Source organism: Ammodytes marinus, assembly GCF_949987685.1.
Source record: "Ammodytes marinus genome assembly, chromosome: 1".
In the NCBI taxonomy this organism is placed as follows: Eukaryota; Metazoa; Chordata; class Actinopteri; order Uranoscopiformes; family Ammodytidae; genus Ammodytes; species Ammodytes marinus.
In genome coordinates, this window is record NC_137230.1 from 10886521 (window position 1) to 10901940 (window position 15420).

General features: G+C 40.2%; 1 protein-coding gene across 2 annotated transcripts; it reads left to right on the forward strand.

Annotated features, from left to right (window-relative positions):
* The first annotated feature begins 449 nt into the window (after positions 1 to 449).
* On the forward strand, positions 450 to 13964 carry LOC307254891 (mitochondrial inner membrane m-AAA protease component AFG3L1-like). 2 transcript variants are annotated; one of them, XM_080033438.1, is made up of 17 exons: positions 450 to 641; positions 3061 to 3151; positions 3271 to 3330; positions 3423 to 3538; positions 3989 to 4138; positions 4257 to 4331; positions 5431 to 5555; positions 5664 to 5937; positions 6725 to 6862; positions 7108 to 7261; positions 7587 to 7694; positions 8538 to 8663; positions 8805 to 8915; positions 9481 to 9596; positions 10244 to 10444; positions 10884 to 11078; positions 11636 to 13964. In XM_080033438.1, the coding sequence occupies exons 1-17, from the start codon at positions 519 to 521 to the stop codon at positions 11861 to 11863; spliced, it is 2391 nt and encodes a 796-aa protein (XP_079889564.1). In that variant the 5' UTR covers positions 450 to 518; the 3' UTR covers positions 11864 to 13964. The 2 variants fall into 2 exon arrangements, with proteins under 2 accessions (XP_079889564.1, XP_079889565.1); XM_080033439.1 differs by having other exon boundaries at positions 3064 to 3151.
* The last annotated feature ends 1456 nt before the right edge of the window (positions 13965 to 15420 follow it).

Sequence of the window (15420 nt, forward strand, 5' to 3'; positions counted from 1 at the left end):
TACAGTGGTCGAGGACTTGAATTTCTGCCAATCGTTGTGAAACATTAGCCTATGTAAAGTACAGCATGTCCAAACCGACATACAAATACAGCCAATATGCGATTTAATAAAACAACAATATTCATAACATGCTGCAGGAGTTAACCATGAACACAGTGAACCCATGAGTGAACCCAACCATAACGTGTCTTACAAAGTTTGCTCTTGGAGAAAAACTTTCCCTAAAAATAAAATGCTACAAGGAGGCTCTTTTTGAGTGCAAAATTACATTCCCAGACTTTGTTCTGTGCCAACATTCTCAATGTCAAATGCTTCAGCTTCATTTTGGGGATTTAAATGCAACATAATGAAAGCTATTTGAAACCTCACGCTACTCTTTGATAACTGCAATCTTCTCGCGAGACTAGAGCTGGGACGGGTTGTTGCCTGGTTGTTGCTGCTGGCCCTGGTGTTCGTGCGTGTTGATGGTTCGGAGTCGGACATCAGTCTAGGGAACCCGAGGGAAAGCGGCTGAAGCGATGGGGCTGCTCTCAGTGGGCATGGGGCCTCTTCGGAACCGGGTTCGGACATGGAGCCGAGGCTTAGCCACAATACCAGCAACAGTTCGCAGTCGCAGCAGCGGCGGCGGCGCCCTCGCGATGGTATGTACGATGACATTGTTTTGGTTTGTCTCATTATGCAAACTCGCTTGAATAGACGAATGCATAACTTCTCTTTTAAACAGCTATGTATTTGCAGAAGCAATGGATGGATAGCAGTGTGTTGCTGGAGATGTAGCTTATATGCTTACTAATAGGCTATTGTCTGCAGCCTATTTGACTGTATTTGAGCTCTGTCGTATTTAAGAACACACTGTTCCTAAGTGTGGGCATCAGACCAAGAACAACTTCCAAATAAACACAGTGCAGCGCTGTTTGTGTATCATTCCTCAGTTGTTTGGATTCTAACGATCAGATGTCCTTTTTTGAGGGAGTGTAGTTTATAACTCGGTTTCCTCACTTTCATAATGTTTACTTAGATGGGGGCGTGTAGCCTACTACTGTAGAGAGGGGGTCGGTGTTTGTTCCTCTGATTTTTTCATTGCATTTAGTTAAAAAATAATAATAGGTGAAGCAAATGTAAGCAGGGTGAATTCGGGTAATGTGGGACGATTTTCGCAATTTTGACTTCAGCGACCTATTGCGATATCTATCCAACACATAATCTCAACATATTATACATTTCTGAAATCTGTAAAATGTTTTCTACAACACCAGAAGAAAAAAAATGTAGATATGATACCAAGAAGAGACATGCCACAACTATTAGAGTTCTTTGTGACAAATTAAATATTCGGCCTAAATTTGATAATCTGGGACAGGTGACGTGGTAATCTGGGACAGTTGTATTAGCCTTTAAAAAAAAGACTAAATCACCATATTTTCTGCAGTTTAGCCTCACTATCAACAAGTCCTATACAAGCATTGTGGAAAAATGACAAAAAGAAAGCTGAATAAGTCAAATACATTGTACAATTGATGAATTGATCTACCATATGCAATTATTCAAAACATTGTCTTTCAGTCATGGTCTCTTTTCCTGACATTGTGGGGCCATTGTACTCTGTAGGCCTAATGCATTGAATTTTGCACATTATAGGTCATATATTTTTATATATTTTATGAGATAGGCTATTGTATTGTACTTTGCAATAGTAGTTAAGCACTGTAAATGCATATTTTTCCAATTTGGATCATTTAAATGACTGTCCCAGATTACCCAAAACCTGCTGTCCCAGATTATCAATCATATTTGATAATCTGGGACAGCAACATAATGGTTGAAAAATAAAAATCTAAAACAAATATTCAACATATTATTGCATATTTTGTTTCTTTAACATATCACAAACATAATTGCCAAAAAAAACAATATGCATTATTTTTGAAAGAGTTATATCCTTAACATTAAATTGATCAGAATCCTATGTCATTGACCAATTCTCGAAATTCTCAGGGGAGCTTCTGTTTGATAAGTGCTCTTCCTCTTCCTGTGACATCCCCCCATGAAGACATATCATTTCAGTTGCGTGACATTCATGCTAATCCTGTAGTCATTTTTTTTTTGAAAAAACTTTGTTAGATAAGGAAATAAACACATTTGAGTTTAAGTGTCCCAGATTACCCAATGTCCCAGATTACCCGAATTCACCCCACATATGAAAATAAGTTAGGCCTATTGATTAGAAATGGTAGCAGGGATATTTTTCAGAGACATGTTTTACTCACCGAAGGGATTGCATTTTCTTTAGAATCAAGTGAAAGCTAATGGATGTTGTGATGAGGTTAGGCCCACTTACACAAACAAAGAAAAGTAATACAAGGTGTTTCGTGATAACTCTTATTTTAACACTGTCCCTATACTATGATCTTATAGGATTTATTTCTCTCTGGTGGATGGTAAATCAATCGACAGGAAGTCTGATTATGTTCATTGGTGTTTTTGTTTTGTTTTGATTTTTACAGTGGGCCTATCTTTTTTTAAACAATAGTGAACATAATGTTTTCAATAGTATTATTCTCAAGTTTCAATAATGTTATTGGCCTTGACCTACAATTAACATGTTATAGTTTTGTGAAAGTGTGCAAGTGTTTGAAACTCATTGTAATGAATATGCACAAAGTAAGTAAATACCATGATGTGAGCTTGGCAGAAACTGTGTCCACTCCAAGTGGGTCATTTGCAGCAGTGTTGTAATAACTCAATGAAATGAGGTTGTGACACAGTCATGTTTGCCAAGGTCAAAAATACATTTCAGTAATCCTGCCAAAAATGTTGAAAAACATGTTGGCCTACTAGCAAGACCTATTTCTCATGTAGCCTAATCATGAAAGTTAGCCTGTGTGACTTATTGATAACAGCTGTAGATGAGACTGTGGATCATCATGTTTCATTCTGTCATATCGGTGCAACAAAATCTATCACATAATGAATGAGGATGGATAAATGCATTGCTGCTGTATTTCTATTGCCACAGGCCTTCACTGCTAACTCCTTCCCCATATGCTATCTTTATTCCAGAAGACGACGCTGATCCAAAGGAGTTGTGGCGCGCTATATCAACACAGTTTCCCTCTCGCTCGGTTGATGAGCTCAAACAAACCACCGAGAGGTAACGGACCTTTTAATGCTGTTGCACCACTTGCAAACATTGACCTAAATCTTTTCAGGTTTGCTCTGAGCTATCTCAACTTCATTCTTTTTGTTTAAATTTTTTAATAATTTTTTTAGGTTTTGAAAAGTTTTTCCCAAAGAGTGAAGAAAGCACGGGCGTCAACAAATCCACTGAAGGTGAGGACGGTTTGAGTCAGACGCAGCACATCCTCTTTACTAAGTTCTTCTGAAGCGTATATGACTGATTTTTCTGTTGCTTTTTTTTTAAGATGGAAATACCAAAGAGCAAGACTTGCTTGTAAAGAAAGAGCGGATCCCAGATGAAGAGGGGGACGAACAACAAAGGGGAGGCGGAAAAAAGGAGGACTGGTGGACGCGCTTCCAGGTGTGGATCACGGCCAGAATAATACTGTTATAACTGTGTTTTATTGAGGATGTCTATGCACGCCAGTAATTATACACTATTATGCAAACACTAATCTCCTGGAATATATTTACTGAGCTATTCAAAAGTAGAAATCTAAGCCTGTTTGTCGTTATGCAAGTTAAAGTTGCATTCTACACGACCACTGCTCTGGTCTATAACATGCTTATAATATTCCTCTAATTGAATTATATAAAGTTGTAGATAATAGATAGTTATTTTTCCATTAGAACATGTCCCACTCCCCACATGTCTTGTTAACATTCATTTAAATAAGGAAATGTAATGGAAACGTTTATTAAATCTGATTTTAAAATGATGTAAGGCATTCATGTTCCAAAATGAATATAAGCTCATATATATTGTTTCAGTTGTTACCCCTCTTTTACACCATTTCTCACATCTAAACAGGAGGACTTTCCCTGGGATGAAAGAGCTGTTCGTAACTTTGCAATAGGTGCAGCGGGCATGGCCTCAGCCTTTCTGTACTTGTACTTCCGAGAGACGGGGGTCCAGATCTCCTGGAAGGACTTTGTGCATAACTACTTGAACAGAGGCATTGTAAGAGACAGAGGGAGTTTTAGTTTAGGCAACTTCTTAATGTGGGAGTGTTTCATCTGCATGTTTGTGTGTTTTTGGCAACCTTGTGAACTAATTGGTTATTGTGCTCTCTTCACAGGTGGATCACCTGGAGGTCATCAATAAACAATATGTCAAAGTAATTCCCGCCAATGGAGTCAACACATCAGACGTGGTGAGTGGCACGAAAATGATGTTACATCCTTTTAATATAGGTCAATCCTAGGTACTGGTCAAGATTTAGTTTTACTGTGGTCTCCCCAAAGGCCTACCAGTTTATACACTGAGTTGGGCAGTATTCAACATGTAAATGAACATGTACAATTGATCCATGTCCCCCAAACACACACATACAGGCTTATAAATGTTTGCTATGGACTTCACATGTAGTTCAACAGTAATACAACCAGAGAAGACGTCCTAGATTTGTCGAAAGGATTTCAACTAGGTAGAAACATTAAATTGCCCTTAGGGTAAAAATGAGGTCAGATTTAGATTGTTCTACAGGTTATTCCAGGTTACAGGTGCACAGTGCGAGAAACCGGATTTTCCAAGTTCAGAAAAACAGCTGGCACATTTAATCCAGTCATTTACGATAAGAGCACATATTAAAAGACAACAAAGAGGTCATATATGCAGGGAAAAGACCAGTAAGCGCCTTGTGAATAAATAAAACCCAGTTTATATGGCATAGAGAGCTTATTATAAAGCACACAATGATGAGTACTATAACAATCACCTGTAAAGTGATAGACAGTATCCAAGGGCTGTAGATATGCAGCTGAGGGATGCAATTATAAAATGTAACCATTTTCCAATACTGAAAGTAAAGTTTCCTAATACGTGTTTTTCTACAGTGCAAGGGGAATAAGATCTTCTTGTTTCGATAAAAGCAAACAATCTTTTGCCTTAATTAACTTGTTGGTTTAGTTATATGATGTTCAAAAGTTATCTTCTCATCACTTGAAATCAGTGACTCTGTCAATATTTGTACTACTTTGGGTAGTGATGATAATGTTGTTTTAAGCTCTGGTGAAAACTATTCATTTTGTCTTGTCTGCTTTGAAAACCAACTTAGCAGCTTTGAAGGTTAAAAACACCAGAATGTAAACCTTCTGCACAACAGGTGTCATCTGCATAAAGATGAACATTTGAAGCTGTAGAGAATATGTGTCCCTTATTATTTCTCCTTTAAGAAGTTACATTGTCCTGCTATGAAGTGTATAAGCATTTATACTGTACACTGCATGTTTTGTGTTGTTTTTATGTTTCAGAGCTATTTGTGGTTCAACATTGGCAGTGTTGACTCATTTGAGCATAACCTGGAGATGGCCCAACAAGAAATAGGTCTAGAACTCACACAGAAAGTACCCGTGTTCTACAGTAGTGAAAGTGATGGGTGAGAATTACATTTGACAAGCACCTGGAACTTTCACATCAAAGTGGCTGCTATGCATATTAGATTTGCTTCTGAGTGTAACTTGGCTTGCTTTCCCTTTCCCCACAGGACACTGCTTCTCGCCGCCCTCCCAACATTGCTGCTGGTTGGCCTATTACTTTTTTCCATGCGTCAGGGACCAATGGCAGGGGGTCGTGGAGGGAGGGGGCGGGGAAACCCCTTTAGCATGAGCGAATCCAAAGCCAAAGTAATAAAAGACAACATCAGCACTCGGTTCACGGATGTTGCAGGATGTGAGGAGGCCAAACTGGAGATTCTGGAGTTTGTCAACTTCTTGAAGAACCCGCGCCAGTACCAGGACCTAGGAGCCAAGATCCCAAGAGTGAGCCATACTACATATCTTAAGGGTCTTACGCTGAGGGGGATTTCAGTGAATGGAATGTTTTCCTCCATGAAGAATATGGGTTAAAAAAATTAAAGGTGGATTCAGCAATTCTGTGCAACGATTGTTGACAAAATCACTTTTTGTCAAAATCAGTGAATATTTCCACAGGATCGGAGACCTGTCCGTACTGTGTGTGCGCTGGAAAAAAAATCAGTGTTAATTCACAGCCCAGGCTCTGTAAACTGGAATGTAATCAAAGGGGCTATAGGCTCTGTATTAAAGCTGGAGTGGAGTATTTGGGGAGAAAATGGCAGTTGGGATAGAGATTCAAAGTCAAATACCTCAACCGCTCCACTTGTCCTCTTTGGTCCCTCCCTGAATCGCTCTACACCAACAAAGTTGTGCCAGAGTGAATGGACAGTCCCAACAGCCAATAAGAACAGAGAATCAGAGCCTCGCTCTGATTGGTCAAAGTGTACAGGTTATGTTAACTCTGACCAATCAGAAATCATATACCCCAGCTTTAACACTGAATATTTTTTCTATTTTAATTTTTTTTAACAGCGCACACACAGTACGGACAGGTAGGGGATCGTGGGAAGATTTTCACAGATGTTGCCAAAACTTTTTTTGACAACAAGCATTCTCCACAATCGCTTACTCCTCCTTTCATTGAGTCATTGGTTATGCTTGCTACATTTCATCGGGAAATACTCTGCCTGTATTTGTTGTGCATGTGATAAATAAACAAAATTCAACCTTTAGTTACACCTTTTACTTTCAGGGTGCAGTATTATCTGGTCCACCTGGCACTGGCAAGACTTTGCTGGCTAAGGCCACTGCAGGAGAGGCCAACGTCCCCTTCATCACCGTCAACGGCTCCGAGTTCCAGGAAATGTTTGTTGGCGTGGGCCCAGCTAGGGTCAGTACTGGGCTGAATGCAATGAATTATGGGTCGTATGCTTTTGTTTGGCTACATCATCTGTAAACACAATAATTGCTTGGATTGTCATATCCAAGATGCAATAAATAAGGCAATGTGTCTTTGCTTTGCTCTCTCTGTTTGAATAATACCGCTGTAGGAAAGGCTGCTAAGGATGTCAGAAGTAATGAATTCTGAGAAATATATTGAAGTGATTTCTCATTGCCCTGTCTATCCCACGTTAGATAAGGGATATGTTTGCCACAGCCCGAAAAAATGCCCCATGCATCCTCTTCATCGACGAGATTGACGCGGTGGGCAGGAAGAGAGGTGGAGGGAACTTTGGCAACCAGAGCGAGCAGGAGAACACCCTCAACCAGTTGCTGGTGGAAATGGACGGTATGCAGTTATTTCCTCTCCTTTTCTGCAAGCATTCCTTTCTCCCATTCCTAGTGATATATCTTTCATATCTGCTGATTCTGTGAACTTTATTAAGCGGCTTCTGAAAACCCCACATATACAGACAAGCCTTTCCAAAGAGGCCTTTTGGTCTAGTCTCTTTTTCCTGTGTGTTGTGTTTTTACATGAGTTTATTTTCTTTCTGTATTTCGATTTCACTTACATTTTGTGTGTGAAGCACATAGTAACTCTATGTCTTAAACAGTTCTATATAAATACACTTACTAACTTACTTACCTACTATCTGTTTTTTTGTTCACCACAGGGTTCAACACTAGCACTAACGTGGTCGTGTTAGCTGGCACCAATCGAGCCGACATCCTGGATCCGGCTTTGATGAGGCCTGGGCGATTTGATCGACATATATACATAGGTAAAGTGAAGCACTTAGTCTGAGCTCTGCCCCCTGTTGCATTGCAGCTGTCTCCTCTCAGGATGGTTGCTGCTTTACAAATTAGCTTTAAGCCTATTAAGGTTTTGCTTTTGTCATTCGATTGCGCCTGTTCACTTGTGATGTCATTAAAGGCGTGTGTGTTGCATAATGTGTTCTTTAATCTTTGTGGTTAAAATTGGATTATCTTTTTTCTGCCTGCTATAAGATCTAATTTGCTTTACCGCAGCAGTCCTGGACAATGGTGGGCAGGCCAGGTTTTCTCTCTGACAAAGAAAACTAGGTCAAAACGTGAGGGCTGGCTAGTCTATAAAAGCGGGATTAAAGAACTGGGGGCCAACGCGAGGGAGACACGTACAAACACTGCTCCTCTCTGCGTTGGTTATTTTCTCTGTTCTCCCTTTCCTTTAGTCTTACTGTCGTTACATGGAAACAGAATTACTAATTCAAATGTTATCAGTAATACCTTGTTACATCATTATTTCGTCATTTAAAATAAAAATAATGGGGTGGATGGAAGTATAGTAATACGTTGGCTGCAATGCAATGGTCTATATGCAGTTCTGTAAAGTTTGAAAAATATGATTCAACACTTTGACAGGGACATGGAAGTTGAAAGTGTTATCTTTAATAGTTGTGTTCCCTTACCAAGCAGTTAACAGTCTTGCCTCTGTCTGTATCAGTAACATTATCATGTGATGACTGCAGAAGCCGCTGTTTTAATCTTATTTCGCTCACTGCTTATGATTTATTGTTCTGTGAATAGGATTTCCTGAAACATAAAAGTCATACAGTATGTTGTTTGTTGTTGTTTTTCTTCTTCAGGACCACCAGATATTAAAGGCAGGGCATCCATCTTTAAGGTGCATTTACGACCTCTGAAGGTGGACTCCAGTGTAGAAACGGAAGCTTTGGCCAGAAAGCTAGCTGCTCTAACCCCAGGTTTTACTGGTAAGAACAACAGATATGTGCTAATGTGCACACGGATCAGTCTTTGGATTAATCAAAAAAAAAAGGATCATGAAGTTTGTCACATGTCCAAAATTGACACCACAGTCTAACTAGGTTGTTTTGTCTCCTTGTTTGTCTCAGGGGCTGATATTGCTAATGTGTGCAATGAGGCTGCTCTAATAGCCGCACGTCACCTCAACCTACATATTACTGTTAAGCACTTTGAGCAGGCCATCGACAGAGTTATTGGTGGTAAGTTAACAACCACATGTACAGTATGCACTTGATATTATGACAATATTGCTAGCATGACTGTTGGATATGGGTTATACAAGTCAATCAGTAGTTATATAAATGGTGGTATCAATTACATACTCTGAGTACAACTAAACTGTTGGCCATGCTGCTGTAAACAACAACAGTGAAATAGTTACTTTTCAGGTAGCTTTCTAACTTCAAACAGTGTTCCAGGGATCCTGTGAGCAAAGTTTGTTTATTCAGATTTAAGATTATGCATTACAAATGTTTCACTTCTTTGACAGTCCTGACGTTTCATAGTGCACCTTTTAAACTGGGATATTCATACAGACTTTTACTGCAATAATTTGCAGTATAACTCATTGCGACTTCCCCCGTAAGGGTTTGATCCTTATGTACTCAGAGTGTGATTTTATGCAGTACTAAAGTCTTTGTGCCAAGACACCATCCTCTCCACTGTATTTACTGTGTGCTCCAAGGGCACATCAGCCCTGATAACTTACTGCTTGGCACAGAATGCACACATTGCAGTTTGCTGAGACACCCTCTATGCTCTCAGGTCTGGAGAAAAAGTCTCAGGTACTGCAGCTTCCAGAGAAGACTACTGTGGCCTATCACGAGGCCGGACATGCTGTGACTGGCTGGTTCCTGGAACATGCAGACCCCCTACTCAAGGTAGTCACACCATCTCTGCCACTCTACTCTGACACAGCATGACCCTGATGCTGTGTTCCATTAACATTGGAAGTCAGAACGGGGAGTGACGTCACCCTCAGAGTTGCCTGTGTTCCATTAGTGTGGGAAATTACATGAGTAATTATGTTATATTAGAAAGCATGAACAACGTTTGCCTTTAGCGATCACCTCGGGTTAGCCATACCAGTTTATAACAACACTCTATGTTTTACGTAGTGCATACTTATATCGTAGCATCATATCTACAGGAAGAAAATGAGTAGTGACATTTTTCCATTTTATGTGACACATACAGTATAATACAGAAGAGCTACATTGTTCTATTATCAAAGTGTTCACTGCTGGTCATGTGCTGAGCAGCAGAGTTGGATGTTGAACTCTGGGTTGCCAGGTTTATCCGAAGTAAGGAATTCAGTATTAAGGCATCGTTCAAGTTTAAAATTTTGACTGGGAACTCGGAAACTCTGACTTCCCAGTTCAACTGTAACTCATCATGGGGCTTGATCTGTATTCTTCTGCAGCCCTTGCATGATCTACTTCGTTTTGACCTTTTCACTATCTCATAAAGTGTTCACCAAATTATTTTCTTTTTATAATTAGATTGATTTTCTAATGCGCTCCCTCAGGTGTCCATTGTCCCCAGAGGCAAAGGCTTGGGTTATGCACAGTATCTACCCAAGGAGCAGTATCTGTTCAGCCAGGAGCAGCTGTTTGACAGGATGTGTATGATGCTGGGCGGGCGAGTGGCTGAGCACGTCTTCTTTCACCGAATCACCACCGGGGCTCAGGATGACCTCAGGAAGGTCACACAGTCTGCCTACGCACAGGTAAGTACTGCATCACACAACAAGCATGTTATCAGGTATACAAACCACTGGATGGGATCATGGACGCAATATATGTTATTGGGTTGTCAGTGTTGAGTCACACACGCTCACATGCTGAAATAGAAGTAATTTAATACATGGGAATGTCACCAATTTAATGCTTATAATGAACCACAACCCACCACCAAGTTACACCATTTGTGACTCAATTCTGTATGTTTAGCGGCTGCCAAGACCACCTCCTGTGTCACTGTACACTCATATTATTATTTCAGTTAAACTGCACTACAAACACATCTGGAAGATTCGATTGTTTATGTAGCAACAGAGTCAAAAGCCACTTAGCACATTTTGTTAGTCGAATGGTTGAATTCTCTTTCGAGTGAGCAGCTCAGTTGGTCATTTGACTGACACTGCTCATCTTCTCTTCATGCCTTAGGTGGTGCAGTTTGGAATGAGTGAGGCGGTGGGTCAGATGTCCTTTGACCTGCCTCAACAGGGCCAGCTGATCACTGAGAAACCCTACAGTGAACCCACAGCTCAGCTCATAGACCAGGAGGTCCGCACGCTCATAGACACTGCCTTCCAGAGAACACTTCAGCTGATCACCGACAAGAAAGAAATGGTCGAGAAGGTGAGAACTGTATAGAACCAAACCGATAGCTAACCTCAACTGCTCTAAAGTAGCTACAAGGTACTTTGACTTTCTGTTTATTTTAGCTACAGCACCTTTGGATAAAAGCGGTAGTTGTTTTTTGCGACACCAGTGTCCAAGCGTGTGCTGGCGGTGCTTGCATTTGTTTAGGAAGCAAGCGAATACGTCCATGAGGAGAGACCTCAGATGCTCATGATGAGATAATGTATTGTATATGTGACTTTGTAAGATTAATAATGGTAATATGACGATAGTGAAGCAGATGAAACTTAGATTTAGTACCAGTCAGGGAACACAGGCTGTTCCAGTCTGCCGCCGTAAACCGCGTCAGTCTCTGCAAACAAAACTGTTCAAACTACGTAAATAAAAATAGCGTTTTCACTGATAATCTTGTTTGCTGTTACAGGTTAGATATGATCATCATTCATTACCATCCAAAAGTTTGTCAGCGGTTTAAGTTAAACAGCTGGTTGTGCTGTTCAAACTGTCATTATACACTGTATGAAAGAATAAACAAAGAGTACCATGTTTTGCAGGTGGCAAAGCGTCTTCTAGAAAAGGAGATTCTAGACAAGGCTGACATGGTGGAGCTGCTGGGAACGCGTCCCTTTCATGAGAAGTCCTCGTATGAGGAGTTTGTGGACGGGCTGGGGGAATGTGAGGAGGACACCTCTCTGCCTGAAGGACTAAAGAACTGGAACAAAACCAAAGGGGATGAGAAACAGCTGCAGAACGGGCAAGACAAACGAACCCTTTACCTTTAGGTGGACACACATTCTCAAGGAAAAATACTCCACTGGATTGTGCAGCACCCTGTAGCCCTTAATGAAGCCTGTCAGGGGCTCAGGAAAAAAAGAAAACACCTTGTTCATTTCACTGACCTCTGCAAAAGGGAGGGGTTGTGATGTGTTGCACAGGTCTTTAATGGCCAAAAAAGTGTTCACAATTTTTAGGCAATTCAAAGCCTGAGAAGAGTGTCGTTTGGACTTCATTGGAGGAGCTCTGATGCAGTCCCACAGAGCAACAACACCGACACACAATCCGGAGTCATGCTCAAGAAAAAAGTTATTGAGCTAATGTCATGGAAAAGGAGGGAAATCAAATGAGACGTGCTTTTTTTTTAAATTCAGAATTGGGGTGCATCAGTTTGTGGTGTGTATTGGGTCTGTTACACACTGTGCTGGTATCATGTTATGGTATCGTATGAGAGAGAGGTTATTCTGAGGCCCGTCGCCAACATCCAGATTTACTCAATTTCCGCGCTGTTCCTGTGGTAGATATTTCCGTAAATCTAATAAGAATGCTTTTGGTCCCGGGCCACCATGTCATTATGTTGATGACTAAATATTATGAATGTTTCCCCTGAGTGAGCAAACCAGGTATCGTCTCTTGTTTTAGGATTTCAATGGTGCTTTTTGGGCTACTCTGACTGTTTTAAAACGTATTTGTACTACGAAAGCATTCTTACATTTTCTCGGACGTCGGCTTAAAGCTGGGGTATATGATTTATGATTGGTCAAAGTTAACATGAGCTGTACACTTTGACCAATCAGAGCGAGGCTCCGATTCTCTGTTCTTATTGGCTGTTGGGACTGTCCATTCACTTTGGCACGACTTTGTTGGTGTAGAGTGTCAGGGAGGGACCATAGGGGAGGGACCAAAGAGAACAAGTGGAGCGGTTGAGGTATTTGAATTCGAATCTCTATCCCAACTGCCATTTTCTCCCCAAATCCTCCACCCCAGCTTTAAATCGATGTATACTTTCTCATCCCATTGTACTCTTCCAGCAGAGTTCAAACTCCCTCAGCCTGGTTCTCTTTAACATACCAGTGAAGGCAGCAACCTCTAGATTGGACAACATGCACTGTAGGTTGTTTTCTCTTCCTCAGTGTCCCGTAGTGATAAGAGTAGTCCATTATTACTTTAGGTTCATGCTTACTTTAGAACTGGGAACAACAGCTGAGCTGAGTAAGAATCAGATATCAGCAGACAGAATGGCACACTGCCAAAATGCTTTGAACTCACTCACACTACCTCAGTCTCTGCGTTAATAAACGCCTCGTAAAGTAACATTATCCTCTGGACAATCCATTGGTCACAATACTCACACTACTGTCTGTTTATGCAACTTTTTTGTTAATCATATGAAATTAATTCTAGGCAGATGCTTTACTGCAATGTATGTAGGTAACACAGTAAAGTAAGTGCTCAAAGTAAAGTGAGGTTGAATTTACTTTTCCATTGGCCGATTAGGTGGCCTTCTTTGTCTCGATACCTTCAAACCCTCTACCAACATTTATTAACATGACAAAAAACTGTATGTCATTCAGGGAATCAGCTTTTCAGTCAAATTGTGGTTTATGTTTCAAATGTCTTCTCCTTATTGTGAACCAGGCAAACTAAGCTAGATAACTATTCATGTAGCATTCTCAATTTCATGTATTTGAGACCCCCCTACTTACATGGGTTAGTCAACAGGTTTAATATAAAAACGTACTGTACTTGAACTGAGGCCTTGCAGTAAGAACAGTGTGGGCCCTTTTTAAAAACTTTAGTCATTGTGACACTGTGAAACTTTGTCATCCAGATTTGTTAGATAAAAGTGAACAAATAAGGAGCAGGCTGGCTGGTTGTATATAAAGATATGTTGTGTCTTGTGCCTGCTTGACACTCTACTGTTCTTGTGCTTGCTTGATGAATATTACTTTTTACTGTGAGGTTGATCGATTTTACTTTGAGATGTCAACACATCGGTCTCACATCCAATTGTGACTGATTGTTGTGTCTTACAAAAACAATATTAAACTGTTTTTATACCCCACTGGTCTGCCTTTTTTTCCCCCAAGTACTTTTAGTTTGTCATTAGCCCGGTTTCTCTTTTTGGGGAAAGCATCCCATTTCTAAACATTTCAAATGTATATAATAACCGACTACATCTGTTTTTTATATAACTATAATTTTTTAATCAAGCTAGTCTGCATGAGGGGTGCTGTCATAAAACACAATACTCCAATCTTATGCTAACCTTTTTTCTTAACCTACAACACCAATTAATTGTATATAAGGAAAACCACAGATATGTATTCAATATTTTGAATGAATGCCACTTAAAACGTGCTCTGACCACACAGCACAGAAGTAATAATAATAAATGACACAATAAAAAATACTTTTTCAAGACTTTTCTTTATTCCTCTATCATCCCAGTGTCACAGCATTCAGAATTATTGGCACTCCTGGTAAAGACAAGCTGAAGGTGAGACAAATAAATCGAGTACTCGGCTAAAGCCTTTGCTAAGAAGGGCAAGAAATAATGCAGTGAAATATAAATGAATCTTTCAAAAAAAGATGGATACAAAATTTTGGCACTTGGTTGTATTTTTTGGCATTCATGCAAAGCTGACTAATGTCCACCTGACTATGATGCAATCGTCCTTTGATTTCTACTTTATTACCATTTCATATTTTTTTAAATGACAAAAAAAAAAGCTTTCTGAAATCATTTTATGTGAACAAATTTAGAAAAAAAGACGAGAAAAAAAACCCCCGCTTTGAGTATGGAAAAGTGGGTTGCATACAGCTTGCTACTTGGTCGGTTTATTTTTAGTTTTCATCTGCAACAAATGCCAACAATTCTGGTGGGCACTGTGAACACAATGCAGTGAGATAAGTGCAAACATTTCCATTTAGGCAATCACAATAACACAACACATTCTTCGTTAAGATAAAGGATGTGTGATGGATATACGGAGTGTGGACCCACTGGCATCCACTTTCACTGATCAAGTTACCACACACAGAAAAGAATCAACCCTGTCCCATTCTCAAACCAACACATTAAGCATTCAGCTCCATTGATCTATGGTTCATTGTGTATCCCAGCATCTGAACTTCACGTGGAATGTCTGGCCACACGCTGCAGACTTAATTTAAGGACACTAATCTCACTGTTCAGGTTATTTTTCCAACCTGAGAGGCTGTAAGGATGCAGGTGCTGTTATTCTGCTGACCTTATATTATACCCTGTCTGTCAAACAAAAACAAATCTTAAAATGGCCTGGCAGCCCAGAGTGCATTAAGAACCCCCTTGTATGAAAACACAATGATGGGGATGTGTATGTGCGTGTGTAACGTGTGTGTGTGTGTAACATGTGTGTGTTTAACATGTGTGTGTGTGAGCCTTTGAGAGGGAGAGAGAAGGAGAGTGTGTGTATTGCACATCTCATAATCTTATGTTATAGAGCACAGAGCATATTGTCCAGAGAGCTCAACCTATACTCATCTATTGAGCACCAGGTGTGTGCGCAGTGGTAGATGAGGG